The sequence below is a fragment of the Cebus imitator genome, unplaced genomic scaffold (genome assembly GCF_001604975.1).
Source record: "Cebus imitator isolate Cc_AM_T3 unplaced genomic scaffold, Cebus_imitator-1.0 Scaffold480, whole genome shotgun sequence".
In the NCBI taxonomy this organism is placed as follows: Eukaryota; Metazoa; Chordata; class Mammalia; order Primates; family Cebidae; genus Cebus; species Cebus imitator.
Window position 1 is genome coordinate 1,150,508 of NW_016107795.1, and position 20,731 is coordinate 1,171,238.

Sequence of the window (20,731 nt, forward strand, 5' to 3'; positions counted from 1 at the left end):
ACTGCCACGTGTGTACCTATGCAACAATCTTGCATGTTCTTCACATGTACCCCAAAACCTAAAATGCAATAAAATAAATAAATGGGGGAAAAAAAACACAGTATCTGTGAAAGTAAAAAAAAAAAAGAAAATATTAATTACATTCAATCAAAACAACTACAATATAGTTATGTTTTAAAATGTCTGTGAATAGAGAACTGAACAAGATTGACAAAAAAGGAGATGTTAAATTTTCATGAATCCCAAAGAAGAAGAATTGCTATTCTCATCTCCAGATTATCTGTTAGAATAATAGATAATAATTTCAGTGATGGTCATTTAATGAACAAAATGCCCTGGCAGCATCAAATAGCGTTTAACTTGGGAGTGTGTTTTCAGGTCACCAAGTGATCTAGTATCATAAACCCATCCTTGGATGGCTTTAATCTCCTGCAATAACCAATACTCAATGCTATTTTAACAGAATCTGCTTCAGACAATGTTATACAAAACTAAAGAGATTATAATTTTTCATAAATAAGCAGACTGGAAAAAGAAAGTATTTGGAGATATTTTATTTCTATGATAAGGAAATCTCACATAAAAGTCTTCATGATTTCATTAATTCACAAAAAATGTTAAATCAGTTAAAATTAAAAAGTTCACACTAAATGACTCATTTCGTCTTCTCTTCCCCCTGCAATATGAGCAAAAATATATTAAATGCTAATTAAAATAATAGGTTCAGTAAGTAACTGGTTCTATTATTTTATATCAGAGAAACACTGGATACATAAGGAGTCTTCTGATAGCATTTGTTGAAGTCTTTTAAATAACCTAAAAGAATTTTACATAGTTGAGCCACTAATTTAACATTGATTGTGTGCATAATTTTGTTCCTAGCGTTTTTAAAATAAACTATTTTAAATTGAATTCCATTTATTTTTAAGATAATTAATGGCATTCCTTAGGATCTATCTCATTTATGGATTGATATTTCTGGAAAATCAACATTATATTCAGGCTTGTCTGAATGTTTTGTTACCTGAAGTAATTTAAACTCCCAAAGCAGCACGAGTTTTTGAAATTAGTTGTTGTCCCTGAAAATTAAGAATAAAAATAATAAGATAAAAAGGTAGATTATTATGCCAATCATACAGTTAACACTTTGCAATCTGGGGTGAATTCACAGGTTTGTAGATTAAGTTGAAAATAAAGAAATACATCTCTGATGTCAACAATGTAGGACAGTAGAAGCCAGAGAGAAAACAATATTCATTAATATCAACAGATTTTTTCTATAACAATCTCCAAATCTATGCCTATTCTCATTTAATCTTTCTCCTTTCTCTACAAATAACAAATTATTCAAAATTAAAAGGTTTGCAGATAAAGTTCTGCTAGTATTTGTTAATGTTCTCTGTATCTAAATGTCTTCTCAGATTACAGAACATTAATCTTGTGTCACGTTTTCAGAAATGCTTTACATCAAATCTATTTTACCAGTTTTATCTAATTTGGTTATCTATGTCCCACCCTCACCTGATGCCACCAAAAACATACACATATACTGGTAAGTACACACACTCAAATGCATCTAATTGTATTATTTATAGAAAAACTCTACATTTCTAAATATTGTTTATCTTTGGATTTTACATGGTGAAATAGGTAAATTTGACCAAAAAAAAACCTTAGTTATAGAATATCTTTTTAAAGTGTAATGTTGTTATATTCAAATATATGTAACAATACAAAGTAAACATTTGCAAAATTTAGCCAATTAACTTGATTGTGATAATCATTTCACAATGTATAAATAAATAGAAACATCACATGTACACCCTAAACATAATTTTTATTTGTTGATCATGCCTCAATAAAGCTGAAAATGGTAATTGTTTTAAAGAAGGTAGAACTCCCCAGTTTAAAAAAATAGCTAATTTTTCTGCCAAAATTACTATGTAATTAAAATAACTCCTAAGTACCACTCTGTTGATGTACAAAAGCAAGCTTCTAAATGAGTTCAAAAATATTTTCTACAAATATTATCCTAATATTCTGTTTGCATAATTTGCTATTAAATCCTTTAATTTATTTAGCTTAATTGATAAGGTTTAGGCCTGAAACAATCTAAATTATCATCAATTATTTATACATTGACTTCATAGGTTTCTCTACTAGGAAATAAATTAAACTTACTAATTCTATTAATGTATTTTAAAATTATAATTCTTCCTAATATTAAGTAAGAAAATGTGATTGAGGGACTGTGTTATAGAAGCCTCTCTTCCTGGGTTCATAAGGGGCGTGGTTTCAAAGGCAGGAGTTTCTCAGCTCTACACCTCCATCCAAGAACCAGAGGGGTTTCAAATGTAAAATTTTTTGTCTGGGTTTCCCATGCTTGGACTAGGTAGAGAAAGCCAGTTGAGGCTCCTTTGTCCCAAAAACCCACCAAAAGCTCTGGGAGGAGGGGGATCTATAACTCAGAGTTGTGGACCAAGCAGCCAATCTGCTATCAGAGTCAAAGATCCATCACTCCAGAGGAAGTTTGGAAGAACTCCTCTCATTGGACAAAAACATGAATGGAGAGGGTTAAAACTCCAGCTACTCCTACCTATACAGATTCCTTCTCTGGGTCCCCTCCCACAACAGCTGTCTTTCTTTCTCTCTCTATCCCTCTGTCTAATAAATCACTTTTCCTTTGACTGGGAAGCTCACCATGCCTCTGGGGCCCATTTCCCCATTCTTCGGGGTTAATGAGGCCAAGAACATATGTTGTCTAGTGGTTAGGAGTCGAAGCTGTCACCCAGGAGGTCCAGGTTTTACTCCTGGTGTGGGAACCAGGCAATCCACTGGAAGTTTTGCTCCCTCGGTTATATCTTTTGGTGAGCCAGCCAGGAGAATGTCGGGCTTCAGAGTGGTGAGTGACATTGGAGCCCTTTCACTTGCTAATGTGTCCTTTCCCTTCTTTTAAATTTGTTAAGAAGGTAAAAACTGGGCACCCATTGGCCATCTAAGTGTAAATAGCACTAAAGACATGGGCTTTCTGGGAACCGATTCTCTAGCAAACCCCGGTTCTTTGGAACTAGGAGCATTGGTCAGGCCTGAATCAGCTTCCTTTTCTTGCTGTTCTTTCTTTCTCTTACAATCTTAAAGAAGGTAACAGCCAGCCATTACCTTCTTGTGTTGTGCTTACAGGCCCCTCCCAAGTACTTTATCCTCCTAGAGCAGTTTTATGGTCAGGCCAATCTGAGGGCCAGCCGGAGGAAAGGGCAGATGTCCCAAACTCCTGGTTCAGTCTGGTTAAGGTTGTGGCCCCGCTTAGACCATCTAAGGAAAAGTCACCTATGCAAGCCATGCCTAGCCGTTCAGACGCCGGCCTCCTGGGTCCAGATTTCCATAATGCAAACTTCTTCCCTGCTCTTTCCTGTAAGACATTTTCTACACGTGAGGCTATTACCCTTCTTGCTAGGGCTTTGAGGCTCTTAGGGTGGCAGTTCAGGGACCCTTGCCCATGGTGCCCTCAGGCTTATGCCTATGAGGACCTCCTACAGTATACACAGGGCCAGTTACCTTAGTCCACTCTGATAGGTTATGGCCTAATAGAGACAGAGTCTATCAGAGGGTACTGGAGGCTATAGGACATTGTGTTTTTTGTCACCCTGCAATTTCCCAATCGAACTGAGTGGTGCCAGAGTCCAATGACATACAATTTGTCTTGCCTAGGATCGGTTCTCTGTATGGCAGAACTTCTCCGTCTAGAATACCATAGTCAGAACTGGTCTGAGGCTCAAATAGTTAATTACAGGCCCCACAACCCTAGGGTATATTTCTATAATGGAGAATGCGGTTGGGGAGAAAGTCCGGGCCCCAAGGACATTGTTCCAGCCTCAGCCGTGCAGCCAGCCATTACCTTCTTTAAGATTGTCATGCTTAGAGGTCCCTCCCAAGTAGTTTATCCTCCTAGGGCAGTTTTATGGTCAGGCTGTTAATTAAACTCTTGCTAGGGAATATGGACACTCATTGCCCAAGCCTCACTGGCCTAGTTCTTCAAGCACAGGGCCACTAAGCCCAGCAGTCCCCATGTTCTTAAGGTGGCCATAAGGACATTAATCAGTGAGGGTGTGCCCATGACACCAGTAAGCATGATTAAACCCGGCACATGGGTGGGGGGCAGAATATAATCACGCACCCAGGGTGCAAGGAAACTACAGAGTGCTATAACTGGGGGATGCCCCAGGGCTACCAATTGCAAAGAATAACCAGGGATGTAGGTATCCCTGTGTTCAATTTCAGATGGGTGCTATTCTTCCCAAGGCAAAATCACCCTTAATGTGTATCCTGGATAACTGGGACCAATTTGATCCACAATCTTTAAAGAAGACGTGGCTCATTTTTCTCTGCCAAACAGCATGGCTGCAATACCCACTGCTGAGTGGAGAAACCTGGCCTCCTAAGGGAAGTACAAATTATAACATCCTTCTACAATTATATCTGTCTGTAAGACGGAAGGTAAATGAATTGAGGTCCCCTATGTGCAAGTTTTCTTTAAGGAATAATCCTCAGCTATATAAGGCTTATAACCTATGACCTACTGGCCCCTCCTCAGGACTACTCCCATATTTAGGACTCCCTGTGGCTCCTCACTCCACTGATGCTACATGTCTCAGCTCCTATAATCCAAGAGGACTCAGGGAAGGCCAAAACAGCCAAGGCACCTCAGGCTACTAGGATGCCCCCACTCTGCCCCCTACAGGCAGTAGGAGGAGAATTTGGCCCAACCAAAGTACAGACTCCCTTTTCACTTTCTGACTTAGAGCAAATCAAGGCAGACTTAGGAAAATATTCAGATAACCCAGACAAGTACATAGATGTTCTGCAGGGCTTGGGTCAGTCCTTTGAATTGGATTGGAAAGATATCATGTTATTGTTTAGTCAGACTCTAACCAGCAATGAGAGAGAGGCTGCTCTAGCAGCAGCTCAAGAGTTTGGGGGCACCTGGTACCTTAGTCAAGTACATGAACAAATGACACCAGAGGAGAAGGATAGATTCCCTACAGGTAGACAGGCAGTCCCCAGCATGGACCCTCACTGGGATCCTGACTCAGAACATGGAGACTGGAGTCGTATGCACCTATTAACCTGCATACTTGAGGGATTAAGATGAACTGGGAAAAAGCCCATGAACTATACAGTGTTATCCACCATAACTCAGAGAAAGGAAGAAAACCCAATAACCTTCTTTGGGCAGTTATGGGAGGCCTTAAGAAAGTATACTCTCCTGTCACCAGACTCCATCAAGGGTCAGCTAATACTAAAAAACAAATTTATTATGTAATCAATAGCAAACATTAGGAGGAAGCTCCAGAAGCTGGCCCTCAGGCCAGAACAAAGTCTAGAATCATTACTAAATCTAGCAAACTCTGAATTCTGTAGCAGAGACCAGGAGGAACAGGCTGAAAGGGGCAGGAGGGACAAGAGAAAGTCCATAGCCCTGGTCATGGCAAGCAGACCTGAGGACCTGAGAAGAGAGAAGGGCTTGGGTTAGCCGCCAGTCTGGCAGAGCTTGCTACCACTGTGGCCTACCAGGACACTTTAAGAAAGACTGTCCCTGGAGGAACAGATCACCTCCTTGTCCTTGCCCATTGTGCCAAGGGGATCACTGGAAGGCACACTGTCCCAGTGGACAGAGATTCCCAGAGCCTGAAGTGGCTAACCAGATGACCCAGCAGGAGGACTGAGGGTGCCCAGGGCAAGCACCAGCACAAGCCCTCACCCTCACTGAGCCCCACGGAAAGCTAACCATAGAGGGCCAGGAGGTCAATCTCCTGGATACTGGCACGGCCTTCTCAGCTTTGCTCTCCTATCCTGGATGATTGTCCTCCAAGTCTGTAACTGTCCGTGGAGTCCAAGGACAAGCAGTCTCCTGATATTTCCCCAGCCCCTAAGCTGTAACTGGGGAGATGTGTTCTTCTCCCATGCCTTCCTCATCATGCCAGAAAGTCCCACTCCCTTATTAGGGCAGAATCTGTTAGCCAGAGCAGGAGCCATTATCTATATGAACATTGTCTGAGAGGAAATCCCCCTCTACTGCCCATTACCAATTCAGCACGAAGTAGTTAAAGAGCGATCTACACCGTGTCCCAACAGAAGTTGGACTTTCCTGTTCAGAGTGGGGACCTAGGGACTATGTTTAGAAGCTTCTCTAGGGGCGTGGTTTCAAAGGCAGGAGTTTCCTGGCTCCATGCCTCCATCTGGGAACCAGAGAAGTTTCAAATGTAAAATTCTTTGTCTAGGTTTCTCATGCTCAGGCTAGGTAGAGAAAGCCAGATGAGGCTCCTTTGTCCCAAAAACCCACCAAAAGCTCTGGGAGGAGGGGACTCTGTAACTCAGAGTTGTGGACCAAGCAGCCAATCCGGTATCAGAGTCAAAGATCAATCACTTCAGAGGAATTTTGAAAGTACCCCTCTCATTGGGCAAAAACATGAATGGGGAGGGAATAACTCAAGGGTTAAAATTCCAGCTGCTCCTACCTATATGGATTCCTTCTCTGGGACAGTGTGGGAGCTGTCTTTCTTTCTTTCTTTCTTTCTCTCTCTCTCTCTCTGTCTAATAAATCTCTTTTCTGGAAAACTCTTTGGGTCTACAATATTCATCTGAACAGTAAGCTTACCACGCCCCTGGGGCCCCTTTCCCCATTCTTCAGGGTTAGCGAGGCTAAGAGCCTAAGTGGTCTAGTGGTTAGGACTTGGCACTCTCACCCAGGCAGCCTGGGTTTGACTCCCTGTGTCAGAACCAAGCAATCTGGCTGAAGTTTCTCTCCCCCAGTTACATAAATCTTATAAATTCCTTCAATCTATTTCTCCGTGAAATTTAAATCTCTCTGAAAGTGTTTTAAAGTTATAAATTTGTGGGGTCTTCTTTTCATTACCCATTACAGAAAATTCCATAGCAAGTATTTGAAGTATGAAATGAGCTGCATGTACCTCTTCAGCAAGGCAGACTTCCTGTTCCTGGCCTTGGCAGCATTTCTCCAACATGCCTGCAAAATCTGCAGTGACAGCCCCAAGTTGTTCCTCTGTTATTTGTGGCTTTTGCTTCACAAGGTTAATGAGAAACCTGTGATTTAAAGCAAAACAAAATACAAGAGAAGTCTGTTACGCAATGCTATTTTTCTACAGCCCTCCTAGTAGAGAATTTTCAGAGCCTAAATCCTCACTCTATCAACCTGTCACTAGACTGACCACACACACCTTGTCTAATACTTTCAGTAGAAAGACTGAGGCTGAAAACACACCAAGTGTTCCATCGGCCTGGAGTTGTGCAAGTTATGGATGGAACACTATTTCATACTTGACCATACATACGTATAGTGGAAGGAAATCTCCCCCTTCCCCACCCAGAATATCTTTTCCTGTCCTCTCTTCTTAAGTGTGTCTTATTGACACTCAAAGACCCAAATCCCTGAACCCTGCCCATCCAGTTATCACACCCTTATCTGGGCATTGGCAGCACTAATTGCCTGCACTACTCATTTAGCAAGGCTTTCATATTGGACTTAGGCCAGAGCAATAGAAATTAGACAAGAGCAATAGGAAAAGCTTGCCAGAAGAGGCAGCATTCTTATCATACCTTGAAACATACCTCAGACTGTGATAGAGAAAAAAAGAGAAGAATGGGTTTTCCAGTGAAGGAAGACTATTAACAAAACAAGTTAAGTATCAAAATGCTTGGGAGTTTGAAGAACATAAGCCTCATTGACTTGCATTACTATCACCATTACAAAAGAGCTCCCACAATGAATTGAAATGTACGTGTCATTCCTTAACACCCAAACTGCATGGTTGAATCAAATAAGATGATTATTGCCTTCAAAGTGTAAAAAGTGTTAAAAAAAATTCAATAATGTGTTTCCCGTGCTTGGAATGGAAGTATCTGGATTTGCTGCAAAGATACACTCTGATTCCTGAGGATAGATTGTCCACTTTTCCTTAACCCCCAAATACATATCACAATAATAGTTACAAGAGAGATTATCTTTACAAACAGGAAATTGTCCACCCTCATTAATTTTTCCAGACCTGCTTCTCCAATAAGGCTGTGAAGACACTGAGACAAAACTATTTTCAAAGACATTTTAAGTGCTCTGGGAGTAATGCTCTGTTAGTGAGCCCAACAGTGTTAGGTGTGTGAGGTAGAAGTCTCAGTTACTCTTTGGGGTTGTCAGTCTTCTCCATGCTAGCAAGTAACAGTTTCTTACTCTTGAATCATCGTATGCAGTGCTAAACCCTCAGTTTGGCACAGATCCTTATGGAAGATGAACTTGTCATCAGAGAATGCAGGAGGGACATATGTCTCATCCACCACCAAGTTGCTGAAGCATGGCCTCCTGTTGGCATACGATGAAGTGCAGCACTGGCCAACACCAGGGTTTACTGGAGCTGTTTCATGTCGGATACATAAGTGTCCAATAATAATGTCAGCCTGGTTGGGAGAATGAGAAAAAAAAAAAGCGAGGAGATTGGGCATTAGTCACAAAGTTGGCCCAGGTTTTCAAAAAACTGCTGCAATGATTTCTAATGTCCAACAATTTATAATTAATATCACAGGAAAATTTGCTATGTAGGATCATGTGGCACTACATTATAAATTCCAGCATTTACCCGTTCGCTTGGGCTAAGCCTTAGAATGTAGTAGCAGATGGTCCATATGTGACGACGATAGTCGTTTAGCTATTTGTGTCAGCGATTTGAAACATACTTCCAGTTACATACACATTTCTAAAGGACAAAAATCTATCTGCCTTTATGTTTTCCATGTGTATTTAGTTGAGCTTTCCATTTCTCTTTTGAGAATCACTAGCTGAAAGTAAGAAGAGCACAAACTTAGCCCTTTTATTCATATATATATATATATATACACACACACATATATATGTATGTATGTGTACATGTATATACACATGTATACACTTGCAGCTACAATATCATCCTAATTGAAAAGAAACAGGACCAATTTATGTGGGTTTTTAGGGCTTTCCTAATGTAGAATCCTGCTACCTTGCACACTTCAAAGATATTTCTTAATTGCCTATTAATAACTTGTAATAAGAACTAATATGTTTCATGTACACTTTATCAGACTAGTGTTGTGTGAGTTATGCAGATTATCTTGTTTAAAACAGCTGTCATATGAGGGTGGTATAATTTTTATTCTCAAATGTCAGATGAAAAAGCTTAAGCTTAATGACACAAGTAGCTTTCCCACTGTGACATAACTAAGGAGTAGTGAACGTAGAATGTGGTTGTAGGCTGGTGGCCTCTGGAACATACACTCCTGAACCATTACACCATTCTGCATCCCTGTAGCCTCTCAACATTGGGAATTGAACAAACAATTGAGGTGACGTTAATAACAAGAAACTTTCCTTTTAATCTTTGGGGAAAAATTTTATGACATGAAGACTAACTAGCAAATAACTCCCCATTATGAAAAAAGAGGAAAAGGAATAAAATAGTTATATAATTTGGTTTGCAATTATGATTTTATGGGAAAAAAAGTTTTCATTCATCCTGTAATCATATGTATGACCCTAGTGACATTAGGAAGCAAAGAATATTGGTATTACTGACTTGAAAGTCTTGTTACTATTCAGAACATGGTACTCATCTTGTGCTGTACCCTATACCCTATTAAAGGGAATAAATTATTCTTAATGTCATAATAATAATAACATTACACTCCAAAAGGTAAAAATATAAGTATATGGTTAAAATAGCATGACTAATTTTAATCTATCAAAGATAAAGCTTTTTTAAAAACTTCAAAGTAAGTGTATGAACAAAAAACAGAAATTAATGAGTTGAAGTAATAAATTATGAATTAAGTTATGAATTATAAGTTACATGTTGGTCATTCTGTCTTTCCAATATATAAAGTTGGCACAGACATTGTTGACTAAACTGGCTGCACTTTCCCCAGCCACTCTAGAAGAGCAGGAAGCCTGACCACATGCCAGCCATTCAGAGCTGAGTTCCCACACCCCTCCAACTGTTACTAATCAAACAAGCCTCCTAAAGCCATCTCTACTAGAGGGGAATTATGAGGCTATTTCAAGTCAAACAGGACAGGAGTGAGATGGGACTAAACCAAGCAGTCACTCACCGCTCCCTCACCACAGGCCAATAGTTCGTCCTCACTGAGTCGGCAGCAAGTGGCTGCTGTGGCTGCCATTTTTCTGGTGATGGCCACCAGCTCCGATGAGGTCAGCTGAGGGGCTTTCTTTGTGTAAGCAATGAGAAACCTGAAAGAAGCATGTTTTTACTAAGTCCTGCTGAGCCATTCATGAGTTTTTAGCCTCCTTGCTTTTCACAGACTCTTCTCTCATGTCAGAAGACATGAGGTCAGCTCATTTGTTTCACCCACATGGTATCTGAACCAACCTTTGAGATGTGTTCACTCCCTGTACTCCTATTATAGCAGCATATCACAATGAAAAAGCAAACTTCAGGCAAAAGGCTGACTCGTATTCCCAACCTCAGAGCTTCATTGCTTTTATCTCCGATATTTTGGTGCTTTAACTAGGATGGACAATGACAGAATGGATATCTTTACTGCACAAATTTGTACAGTATGGGGAACTTAAAGTCAACACCATGGATCAGACTTCACAGGCCATTCTTGCTGCTTCCAAAGGAGGGGAATGCTAAGGCTACATTCTCTTCCAGGATATTGGATAGTCAGATTACACTGACTTCCAATCTGAAATAGGAACTGAAATTAGAGAGCTATGGAGTTGCCAACTTGACTGTATATTTCTCTTGTCTCTTAATAATTTTAAATCACTAAAAATACTGTTTACAAAAACATACACATTTTGTAAGTAATATTCTCCTAGTTTCTGGAAGAGGCCACAGCTTTGCTTTGCCAATGCTTGGCTCTCCTGGATGTATTTCTGTAATTCTTCTTCCTGAAAACAGAAGAATCATTACCTATACGTTTTTCTCTTGTTGGATGTGTAACTTTGTATATAAAAGTTGATCAATATTTTACACTATTATAAAACCATTCTTAGAGATTTTTTAATATTAAAGACATTAAAGTATGAATTTTGATAATTAAAGCAAATGGATTTTGGGGAGATTAAGTTTAAACTTTGTGAATCACAAAATCATTTAATGGAAAAATTCAATCTTTGGATAAATGATTAAAGTTCTTTCTGTACAAATTCTTGCCTTTCTGAAGCTATCCAAAATTGAATAATGAATACTACCTTTATTTGTGCATCAAAGAACTTTTGGTTAATATTTTTATTTCTAAAGTGGGCCACTAGTTGCTGACTGCTAATTAATAACAGCTTAGTATCTAGACAACTAGTTAACAGATATAACTGGCTAATTACTAGCTAACAACTAGAGGCTTTCAAACAAACTGTATTTTTAACAGATGAAATCAACCCAGTTTTTCAGATTTCCCTAAAATTCTAGAGCAACTTACCCCTTTATCTTGGCATTCAAGAGGGTTTTCAGTCTGGAAACACTTCTCCAATAACTCCTGGTATCCTTCAGCAACTCTTAGAATTATTGAGACAGCAAGCTGAGGATGTCTTCTTGAATATTCATGAACATAACTGAAATATGTGGGAAAAAATGTAAGTTATTGAAACTAAGACAAAAGGAGTAATCACTTCTCTAGTTATTCCCATATAATATGGCATGTGGAAGTTAAATTCAAATAAATAAACCTGAAAATCCAATATGATTTGAATTATACGAACAGAAAAGTTATTAAGACAGAGTGTGATACTTCAAATTGTCCTGTAAAATGACTTTTTGTTTTCTTTTGCATCTCTCAATTTGAGTTGTCAATTATGGACTTTATATTCATTTATTCAACAAATATTTTTCCAGCGTTTACTCTTTGCTAGCACTGCTTTAAGCAGAACAGACTCAATGATTTGTAAGATAAATACCTGCCCTCTGAAAAGCACACATTATAGGCAGAGACAGAACAAGTAAACAAAAAATAGGCCATCTTATTTCAGTTAGTGATAAATCAATGAAAATAAATAAAGATGGAAAAGGGGTGATACCCAAGGTGGAGAGGCCACTTAGTGTGTCGTCAAGAAGAGTCTCTCTAGGCAGCTGATATCAAAATGGAGATCAGCTGTGTAAAGGAAGCTATGAAAGTATCTGGGGGAAGATCATTTCTGGCTGAGAAAATTCTACTGCAAAGAACCTTTGCAACTGAAGAACTGCTCCTGTTAAACAAACAATTAGCTTTAGATGTGCATGGATGTGTAAACTTAAAGGTAATTCTTGACTTTACTAATGGCATTCCCAGGTTATGTAATTAGTTCTGTCACCAGTAAGTTGTCACTATGTGTATATTAACTAGAACTTTGTTCTAGTTTACATAATTTTATTTAGCAGTGCAAACTATGTGTGAATGTTTAATTTTAATGCAACAACAGAGTAATATCCTCAGGGAATATTGAAAAGAAAATTGGGCCATTATTTTCATCACTACATTAAAATAAGACTCTTAAATCTAGAAAGACCCTTGGAAATTACCAAGTATAGTGTCCGAAGTGCTGCACAAATACCTCCTCTAATAGTGTCCACAGCTACATACTATACAATAAAGTAAAATGTATTAACTTGATTGCTTGCTTCCCTCAAAGACGAATAGAGTGAGAATGTGACCTATCAAGTAGATTATAACAAACTATTGTACTACAAATGTCTCTAAACATGTTTTGATTTTGTTAAAAAATATAAAACATGTATTTAATACATAGCCAATAAGCTGTTCCCATAACAGCTCTTCTATCTAGCATTATCTATTGAGTTATCCTTTAGAGAAAAGTTTTTTAACATGCATAGCAAAAGAGTACATTTTTAATCATGAACGCTTTTTATTACAAAAATAGCCATATCCTATTAATGGAGTAAAAGAAAACAAAGTTCATTGATGTTGAAAGGATATATACAGTGTTAGAAATTGGGACTGTTTAGAAAAACATGAGAAATGCAATGGTTTTTGTCATAGTGTACACATTTAGCTCGTGGTAAATGACTCACAAAACTGATTTTAAAATCAAGTTAATGTGAATTTTGAGAATGACTAATTCCTAATTCACCATAACAATGGCATTAAGGTTTGACTTGAGTTGGTTCTTAGGATTTATGGTAAATATGCTCTTACCACTTGCAAATAACTGGCCTCCTCAATGACTTTCAGTAAGGCTCTCTAAGGGGTAAGTGGGAGGATCCACAGGAATTGAGATGCTGAGGCCTAAGAGATCCTTTGATCTAACCCTCTTATTTTCACAGGGGAAAATGGGGCCTAGAAGATGGAGCATCTAGCTGGTGTGCCGGCACCCCGGCTGCACACTCCCAAGTAGCTGGGACTACAGGCACGAAGTCACTGAAGCAGGCCCTGTTTGCAGTTCATGCTGTCACCTCCAGCTTGAACATTCTTCATGTCTATGTCCTTTTAACCCAGTCCCTAAGGTTAAACTTTCCCACCCAGAAAAGGCAACTTAGATAAAATCTTACTTTCATACCCTTCTAAGTCCTTTTCCAACCTCACTTTGAGTTCCTCTTGGGGTTGATAGGAATTCTCTCTTGCTTTCTCAATTAATAAAGTCTCTATTCATCTCATGTTTAATTTGTATGCATAGAATTGCTAAGAAATAAAATATTCTGTTCAACTTTAAAAAAAAAAAAAAGTTCAATGGTAGCCTTGATATGAGTAATCTTTACAGGATGACAATGCTTCTGATTCCAGAGGAATTGATGCAAAATAAAATTCAGCTTCATAAGCAAAACTGTTAAAGAGTGCCAATGGTGAAAATTTCATCATTATATGACAAAATACAAGTTTTAAAGGTTTATTCTTAAATCTATTTTGGCTCAGAACATTCTAACCAAATATCCTCACATATTGAACTCAAAAACCATAGCCATCATTCTTCATTTCAACAATGCAAATCTGTCAGCCACATAATCATTTGTACTTGCATGAACATACATTTACAGAGTGTGTTACCTTGCCAAGAAGATATTTTTTTCCCCTGAAGAAAATTGGTTAAAATCTTTATCTCCTAAAAACCTGTTTAGATTTGGAGATAGACCTTCAGGTTTTTCATCATTTTCTGCATTAATTACACAATGACCACGTTCCAGTGGGGTCAGTTTGCAGCATTCTGTTATTTTGTTTGATAGAGTGTCTTGTTGAGAACATATATAGGATATAACTTTTTCCTGTAACAAGGAAAATAGAATATAAGTTTTAAAGGTTTATTCTTTAATTTTTAAAGCTAGCTTTTTATTTTTTAATTTCAAAGCTAGCTTTAGAAAAGGAAAAAAGGGAAGAGAGGCAGGGGGAAGGAAACAAGAAAAGAAGGAAAAAAGTCCAGGAAAGAAGGAAGGAAAAAGAGAAGAAGCAAGGGGTAGGGGAAGGAGGAAGGAAAGAAAAAGAAAGAAGACATTTTAACGTGTCTCACATTTTACTGCTTTCTCCCCACTTTTGCCTTTTCTCATTCCTTTCTACTTACCTGTTCAATTCTTCTTTTCAAAGTTGTAAGCTAAACACTATGTTATTTTAATTAAAAAACCTTTAAAAATAAGAAGGAAATGTACTCAATTAGAATGAGATGCATCTTGGTATATATATTTCTATTAGCATTCAAATTTCCCACCAAACAACATTTGCAAATGATGTAATAACATGGAGAGTAAACTTTCTGCTCCATGAGAAACTGATGGCAATCATCTTTATCAGAACATACTGCAGTGACAGACTATGACCTTCAGAGGGCAGTCTATAGCGAATAAAAATGCAGTGCATCTAGGTGTCCAGAGAAAGGCAGAGCTTACATATACCTGTCAAGGGACTGAAAATTCTGTACATTCTCACCAAAGACAATTAGAAGCCATTATTCAGCTATCAAAATCCAACTGATATACTGAAATTAATGTTTCCACTTTAAAGGAAAAGGGTGGTTATAAACTCCAAAAACTGAAATATCTTTTTTAAAATGACAATGAAAAACAGCAAAATTTTCAGTTAAAAATGAGAAAACTGAGTTCAAAGGAAAACAAAATATTTCTGGTTGGTTTCCCTAGTTTCCAGGTTGATGCTTCTAGAAGAAAAACAAGTAAAGTAATCTAGTCGCCTGTCAGGCTGCCTCCTCCCACTTCTTCCCCAGCTCCTCAGGGACTGTCACTCTCAGGACTCCCCTGCAGCCTTGGTGTCTTGCAGACTTCAAGCATCTCAGATGAATTGCCAAGGGAGTGGGCTAAAAGGAGCATTTTATCTTCATTTTCAGCCTTCTGGAAACCATAGTCCATTGCTGGTTATCAAGCCATTTGAGTACCTAAGAGCAGGAATTTTTAAGCTCTTGGATTTTAATCTCTTTGGTGTGTCATGGGGACCAGATAGAGAGTAATCTGGGGGTCAACAGGCCTCTCTTGCAATATCTAGGAAGTCTAAAGTTAGCCAAAATAATCCAATGCCATACTGTTTAAGTCACCACTGGCTAGAGCACACTTAGGAAACTGTTGGTGGGTTTTTAAAATTTTGTTTTCTAATTCTCACTGACCCACTTCTCTTTGGCATGGCTAGCCTTTTACCTTGTAGAATAGTTACTTGTGCTACTTATTGTATTTGTTTATTTAACAAACTATTACAGAATGCCTTCCATGTGCCAGGCATTGTCCTATGTAGATAACAGTAAACCAAGGCAGTCCCTAACTCCAAGGAGGTCACTGTCATAGCTCTCCTATCAGACTATGAATTCCTCAAAGTCAGCCTGAGCTTTTATAATAAGTGTCTGTCACAGTGGCTAGCAGATAGAAAGTACTTAATATACATTTATTTGTCAAATGAAAGAATAAATGAATGAAAAAACAAATACATTAAAACTTAGTCTCCTCCTGTCCTCCAAGTCACTATGTAAAAGCCATCTGAGAAGTTCCCATGGTTTTTTTTAGAAATAAGGAATAGATTGGCCTTGACTTCACAAAAGCGTGCATATCTAAAGCGAAAGCCAGGATCAACAAAAGATGGTTTAAGTTTTACTACCAAGAAGTCCGTAAATTTACGGAGTCACCTAGTTTCCATACCCTGTAACCAATTCAAGTCAAATAGCTTTCTCCCTTTTAGAATGAGACAAAAAGAAGAGGGAGTGGAAATATATCTTTTTTAAGAAGGAAGACTCTTCACCCCATCCTGCAGACAATCCACCACATCTCCTCTGCAACAGTGCTCATGTACGTGGGCCACATCCAGGACTAGCTTGTGGATTTCAGTAAAATTAACTTTGGTAAACTTCTGACTCAGTTTAGTAACAGTTCTAGGGATAGAAAAAGAAATTAGAAATTACTTTCTTGGTTAACTGTCAAAATGAAATAGAATTTATAGAATATTACTAAAGTAGAAGTTTCAAAGAGAAACAACTGAAATTCCCTTGTTTAAAAAGAAGAAATCTGTTTTAAGTCTTGTTGCTTCCAGCCTTCTCTTTCAAAGCGGTAGCTCTGTAAACTGTGACCTGGCCCACAATAAATGGTTTAGAAGTAATTTATCTTTTCCCAAAACATGTCTTAAGAATTAAGAGAAATTCCTTTTGCCATTCAACCCTGATGCTGAGCACTTGTATTGAGTGGACAGAAAACTTGGAAAGGATAAACACTTAAAAAATGGAAAATTCCATAGAAATGAGAATCATTTTTCACTGGGGTAAAAAATACTTCTGAGAATCCAGGAAAGGAGGCGTATGTGCAAATCAATGAAATGGGACAAGAAGTGGAGCAGATTAAACATTTCAGGCATATCATTGTGCCAAGACAGTAATGTAGCCAAAAAAGGAAGTAAGAAATAAAAATTCCGGTTTCCTCTGCATATTTCATTAAATTTTAAGTGTTGTCTTTGTGAAACCACTGCTCCTAGGAAAAAATTATCATTGCTGCTTCTGATAAAGATGGGTCTTCTCTATAAATTTAGACCATTTAGCTTTAGTCACTTATGGATAGCAAATGATAAAGTCATTATAGTACTATCTTAATTTCTATCTATCTTGTTACAAAGATAAATTTAAATAAAATAGGTCATAAATTAATCTTTCAATTTCTAATTGAGTTGGAGGGTAGTTAGGGCATAAATCGGACTTTTTCCAAGAAGAAATTTCAGTCTTTAGAACTAATTCCATTACTAAAAATTCATTTTAGATCTCCCCTGTGTACAATATGTTTTAATGTGTCCTTTAACTAAACAGTAATCAAATAAACTCCAAATATGTATACTTACTACTCTTTGATTAGCAGCTCAAATATTTTCATATTTGAGAAGTGTTTCATTATAAAAGAATTGACAAGTTCTTTAAATCAGTTATGTAATTTAAAATGTTCTTTTCTCCTGATACTGGGTTCTAGTATTACTGTCTCAAGGGAATATTTCCATGGGAAGCAATAAATACTGAAAAGGGCGTCATAGCAGATTAGGAAATACAATTAATGTAAAGAATTTCTTGTTAAGGCAAAAGTTTTAAATGGTACTCAGTGAAGGCGTACTTACTTTGTAGAGGAGCTAGAAAATTATGATCTAGTGATGAGGTACAATTTCATTGCAGACCAGAACTTAAGTGTCTTTTAAAGAACAGGTAAAGAACATAAACCTTAAAAGTCTTCTCTATCTATTATCTCAGCCAGGCTTTAGTAAGTGTTAAACTGACTGATCTATTAGCTTCATTCTGATCTTAGGAGTTCATGATTCTAATCCCGTTAGCCCTCGTCAAAAGGGGCTTTCATTCTCCAAAACAGCGACAACTAGAAAAAAGAACCCAAATTGCAAAATGGTGGTTCTGTAGCTCTCACCCTCTTCCCTAGATAGAGCTTAAACTTACATGGCTTGGAAGGTTTGGAGTCCAAAATTTTTCATTACTGCACATGCATGTTGATTTAACAAGCTGTTTTCTCTTAATTCTTCTGTAATTGATGCTCCCTAGATGTAGAAGATGTCATGAAAGCATATATTAATTTTTTACAAGCTCTAATATTTAGAAAAACAACAGTTATAGGTAAAATGAAGTTTCATAAAACACATTTTTTACTAAAAATTGTAAATGCCGTACATTATTACAGAATATTATTGACTCATTTTTTTCTTTTGGGTTAGTTTATATGCATCTGTGACAGACAAATTTACTCAATATATCTTGAAACAAAAACATAACTTTTATATTGGAGATCATAAATGAGTAACTGTACTTTTAAACAGTTTAAAGACAAATTGAAGACTGCTAATTTCTTAAATGCCTTCTCAGTTACAAAAAATACTATTGTAGCACAGCCTGACATTGACAGTAGTCACAATTCTTAGGAAATTTTCATTATAGGACTGCTGGTGGCAAGTAGTTAATGGTGGATATCATTTTACCTCTCTAAATGTAAAAAAAAAAAAAAAAAAAAAAAAAATCTTCTCTAAACCTCTTTCCTAGCTTCTTAAAGGACTAAAATACTTACACCTCAAATTTGTTCTAAGGATTAAAAAATAATGAGCATAAAGTATTCATCATAGTTTTCCTTCATGTTTTCTCTCTCCTCTGCTCCTCCTTTTCTCCATTTTCTTTCACTTACTCCTCTCCCATTTACAGCACCCTCTCTTTCTCTCTTTCCCTGTTTGTCTTTCCTTCTTTATCCCATCAAACTTACTTCCTTAATAAAAAAATTATTGTTGACTAAATGAATAGATAATTTTTTAAACCAGCAAATGCAATTTTGTTCACACAAAGAATATCAGACTGCTGAAATATTTCTCTATTCCAAAGATGGTACTCATGGATTAAGCACATTTTCATTTTTAACTTTGTTTAGTTTTAACGAGCCACAGTCAGGCTACAGTATTGGTCCAGATATCCACACAAACAAGATACCTTTGTCTGGAAGCATTCAACTGCATTTTCAACTTTGCAGCAAGATGGAATTATTTTGTCATAGCGAGCAGCCAAAAGAAGAATTGTAGGTGCATACAGGAAGGGATGCCTTCTTGCTATCTCATAAATGTTTCTGTAGAATAAAATAGAGCCTGAAGATTTATAAACACGTAAAAATAGAACTACTACTGCTTGGAGCTGGACTCTAGGATTTATTTAAAGATTCAAATAACAACAACAACAATAACAAAATACAATTGATTTTGTCTTTCTGTGTTCCTAAGGGGAAAATATTCATATTTTTCCACATGCTGTCAAAATTTTCCTCACCAAAGATCCTGGGGGAATAAAATATCTGACAGATGATACCAGATTCTATTCTGAGAACAAAATAGGCAGACACGATAACCATGATTCTTATTAAAATGTCCTTTTCAATAAGCCTACTCAGTTATGTTTCAAGAATCAGCAAAGCCAGACCTCTCCTAAGTACAGCAGAAAGACGGACTTTTCCCCTTCTCTGTGCAGAATGGAGTTAATCCATTTGGAGAGTCACCATAGCAGACATGTTCTAACAGCAGTCTCTCTATTTCTCTAGTTTAGGAAGTAACATGGGAGGCAGAAGTGATGAAGAGTTAGATACAGCCTTCTCCAACAGAGAACCTGGGTTCAAATGTACTAGCTGTGTGCCCTCAGCCAGTTGTTTTAAGCTTAGAGCCTTCAATTTCATCAACAAAACAAGGGGAAGAATAATGAAAAGGAAGAGGAGAAGGAAGCTTCAAATATTGTTTGTGAGCATTAATCTGATCCTATGTGCAAAGAGACATGTTTCCACACATTCTAAGGGTTCAATAAATCTTTGCCATGTCTCTGTATCTTGACCATGCTTGGATCTCTTAACTTTCATTTCTAGGCAATTTGGTGAGCACAAAACACCAGTATGTGGCTCTGGAAAGCATCAGTTTTGTGCAATACTAATATATTCTTGAACAAGGTAAAATTGAAAGTAGAATGGGAGGAAAAACAGGTGTAAATATCTCAAGGAACTAATGGAACCTTTGGTAGGTCTGTCCCGTGGTCTGTACTACATCTAGCATGCTATGGAAACAAAGTTACACTGAATGTCACGCTCCTAATTACCTCGCCTGGGACCTCAGCAGACAAAATACCAAACAAACATTATACCTCCTACTGGTAGTACATGAGTGTACTGCAAAAATGTTAAATTAGGCTTTCTACTGCTCTCTTTCTGAGGCTTGCGTCTACCTTTAAGCTGGATCCTTACTTGTTCATGAATGTCTCCCTGTCTTCTTCATATGCTTCACAACTCATGACAGGTTCTGGAAATTGGAATAATTGCATGGATGTTGGAGTAGGCTTTTTGTGTGCAAGAAAACAGTTATGTCTTCCCTCTTCACTTTGGCTGCAGCAGTCTGAAAGTCCATACTTTTCCAAAATTTCCTTCTCATGGCACATTTCTTCCAGAAAGGCAGGTAGCTATAAGAAATATTTTATTTTCAGTGAAAGATAACTAACTATGCCTTAAAAATCTATAAAACACATGAAATAGGTTCGGGCGCGGTGGCTCACGCCTGTAATCCCAGCACTTTGGGAGGCCGAGGCGGGTGGATCACGAGGTCAACAGATCGAGACCATCCTCGTCAACATGGTAAAACCCTGTCTCTACTAAAACTACAAAAAATGAGCTGGTCATGGTGGCGCGTGCCTGTAGTCCCAGCTACTCAGGAGGCTGAGGCAGGAGAATTGCCTGAACCCAGAAGGCGGAGGTTGCGGTGAGCCAAGATCGCGCCATTG

The 20,731-nt window shown here is 37.8% G+C and overlaps 1 protein-coding gene across 1 annotated transcript in view; it reads right to left on the bottom strand.

Moving 5' to 3' along the window:
- Positions 1-538: 538 nt before the first annotated feature.
- Positions 539-20,731, bottom strand: part of LOC108292204 (alpha fetoprotein) — a 25,492-nt gene continuing 5,299 nt past the window's right edge. The window contains exons 4-15 of the mRNA XM_017512942.2: positions 20,202-20,413; positions 18,917-19,049; positions 17,888-17,985; positions 16,213-16,342; positions 14,035-14,249; positions 11,479-11,611; positions 10,854-10,951; positions 10,147-10,285; positions 8,243-8,466; positions 6,969-7,101; positions 1,031-1,079; positions 539-679 (exon numbers count right to left, since the gene is read on the bottom strand). Of these exons, the coding sequence (XP_017368431.1) occupies positions 1,035-1,079; positions 6,969-7,101; positions 8,243-8,466; positions 10,147-10,285; positions 10,854-10,951; positions 11,479-11,611; positions 14,035-14,249; positions 16,213-16,342; positions 17,888-17,985; positions 18,917-19,049; positions 20,202-20,413 (1,560 nt within the window). The 3' untranslated portion in view covers positions 539-679; positions 1,031-1,034. The remainder of the gene's footprint in view (positions 680-1,030; positions 1,080-6,968; positions 7,102-8,242; positions 8,467-10,146; positions 10,286-10,853; positions 10,952-11,478; positions 11,612-14,034; positions 14,250-16,212; positions 16,343-17,887; positions 17,986-18,916; positions 19,050-20,201; positions 20,414-20,731) is intronic.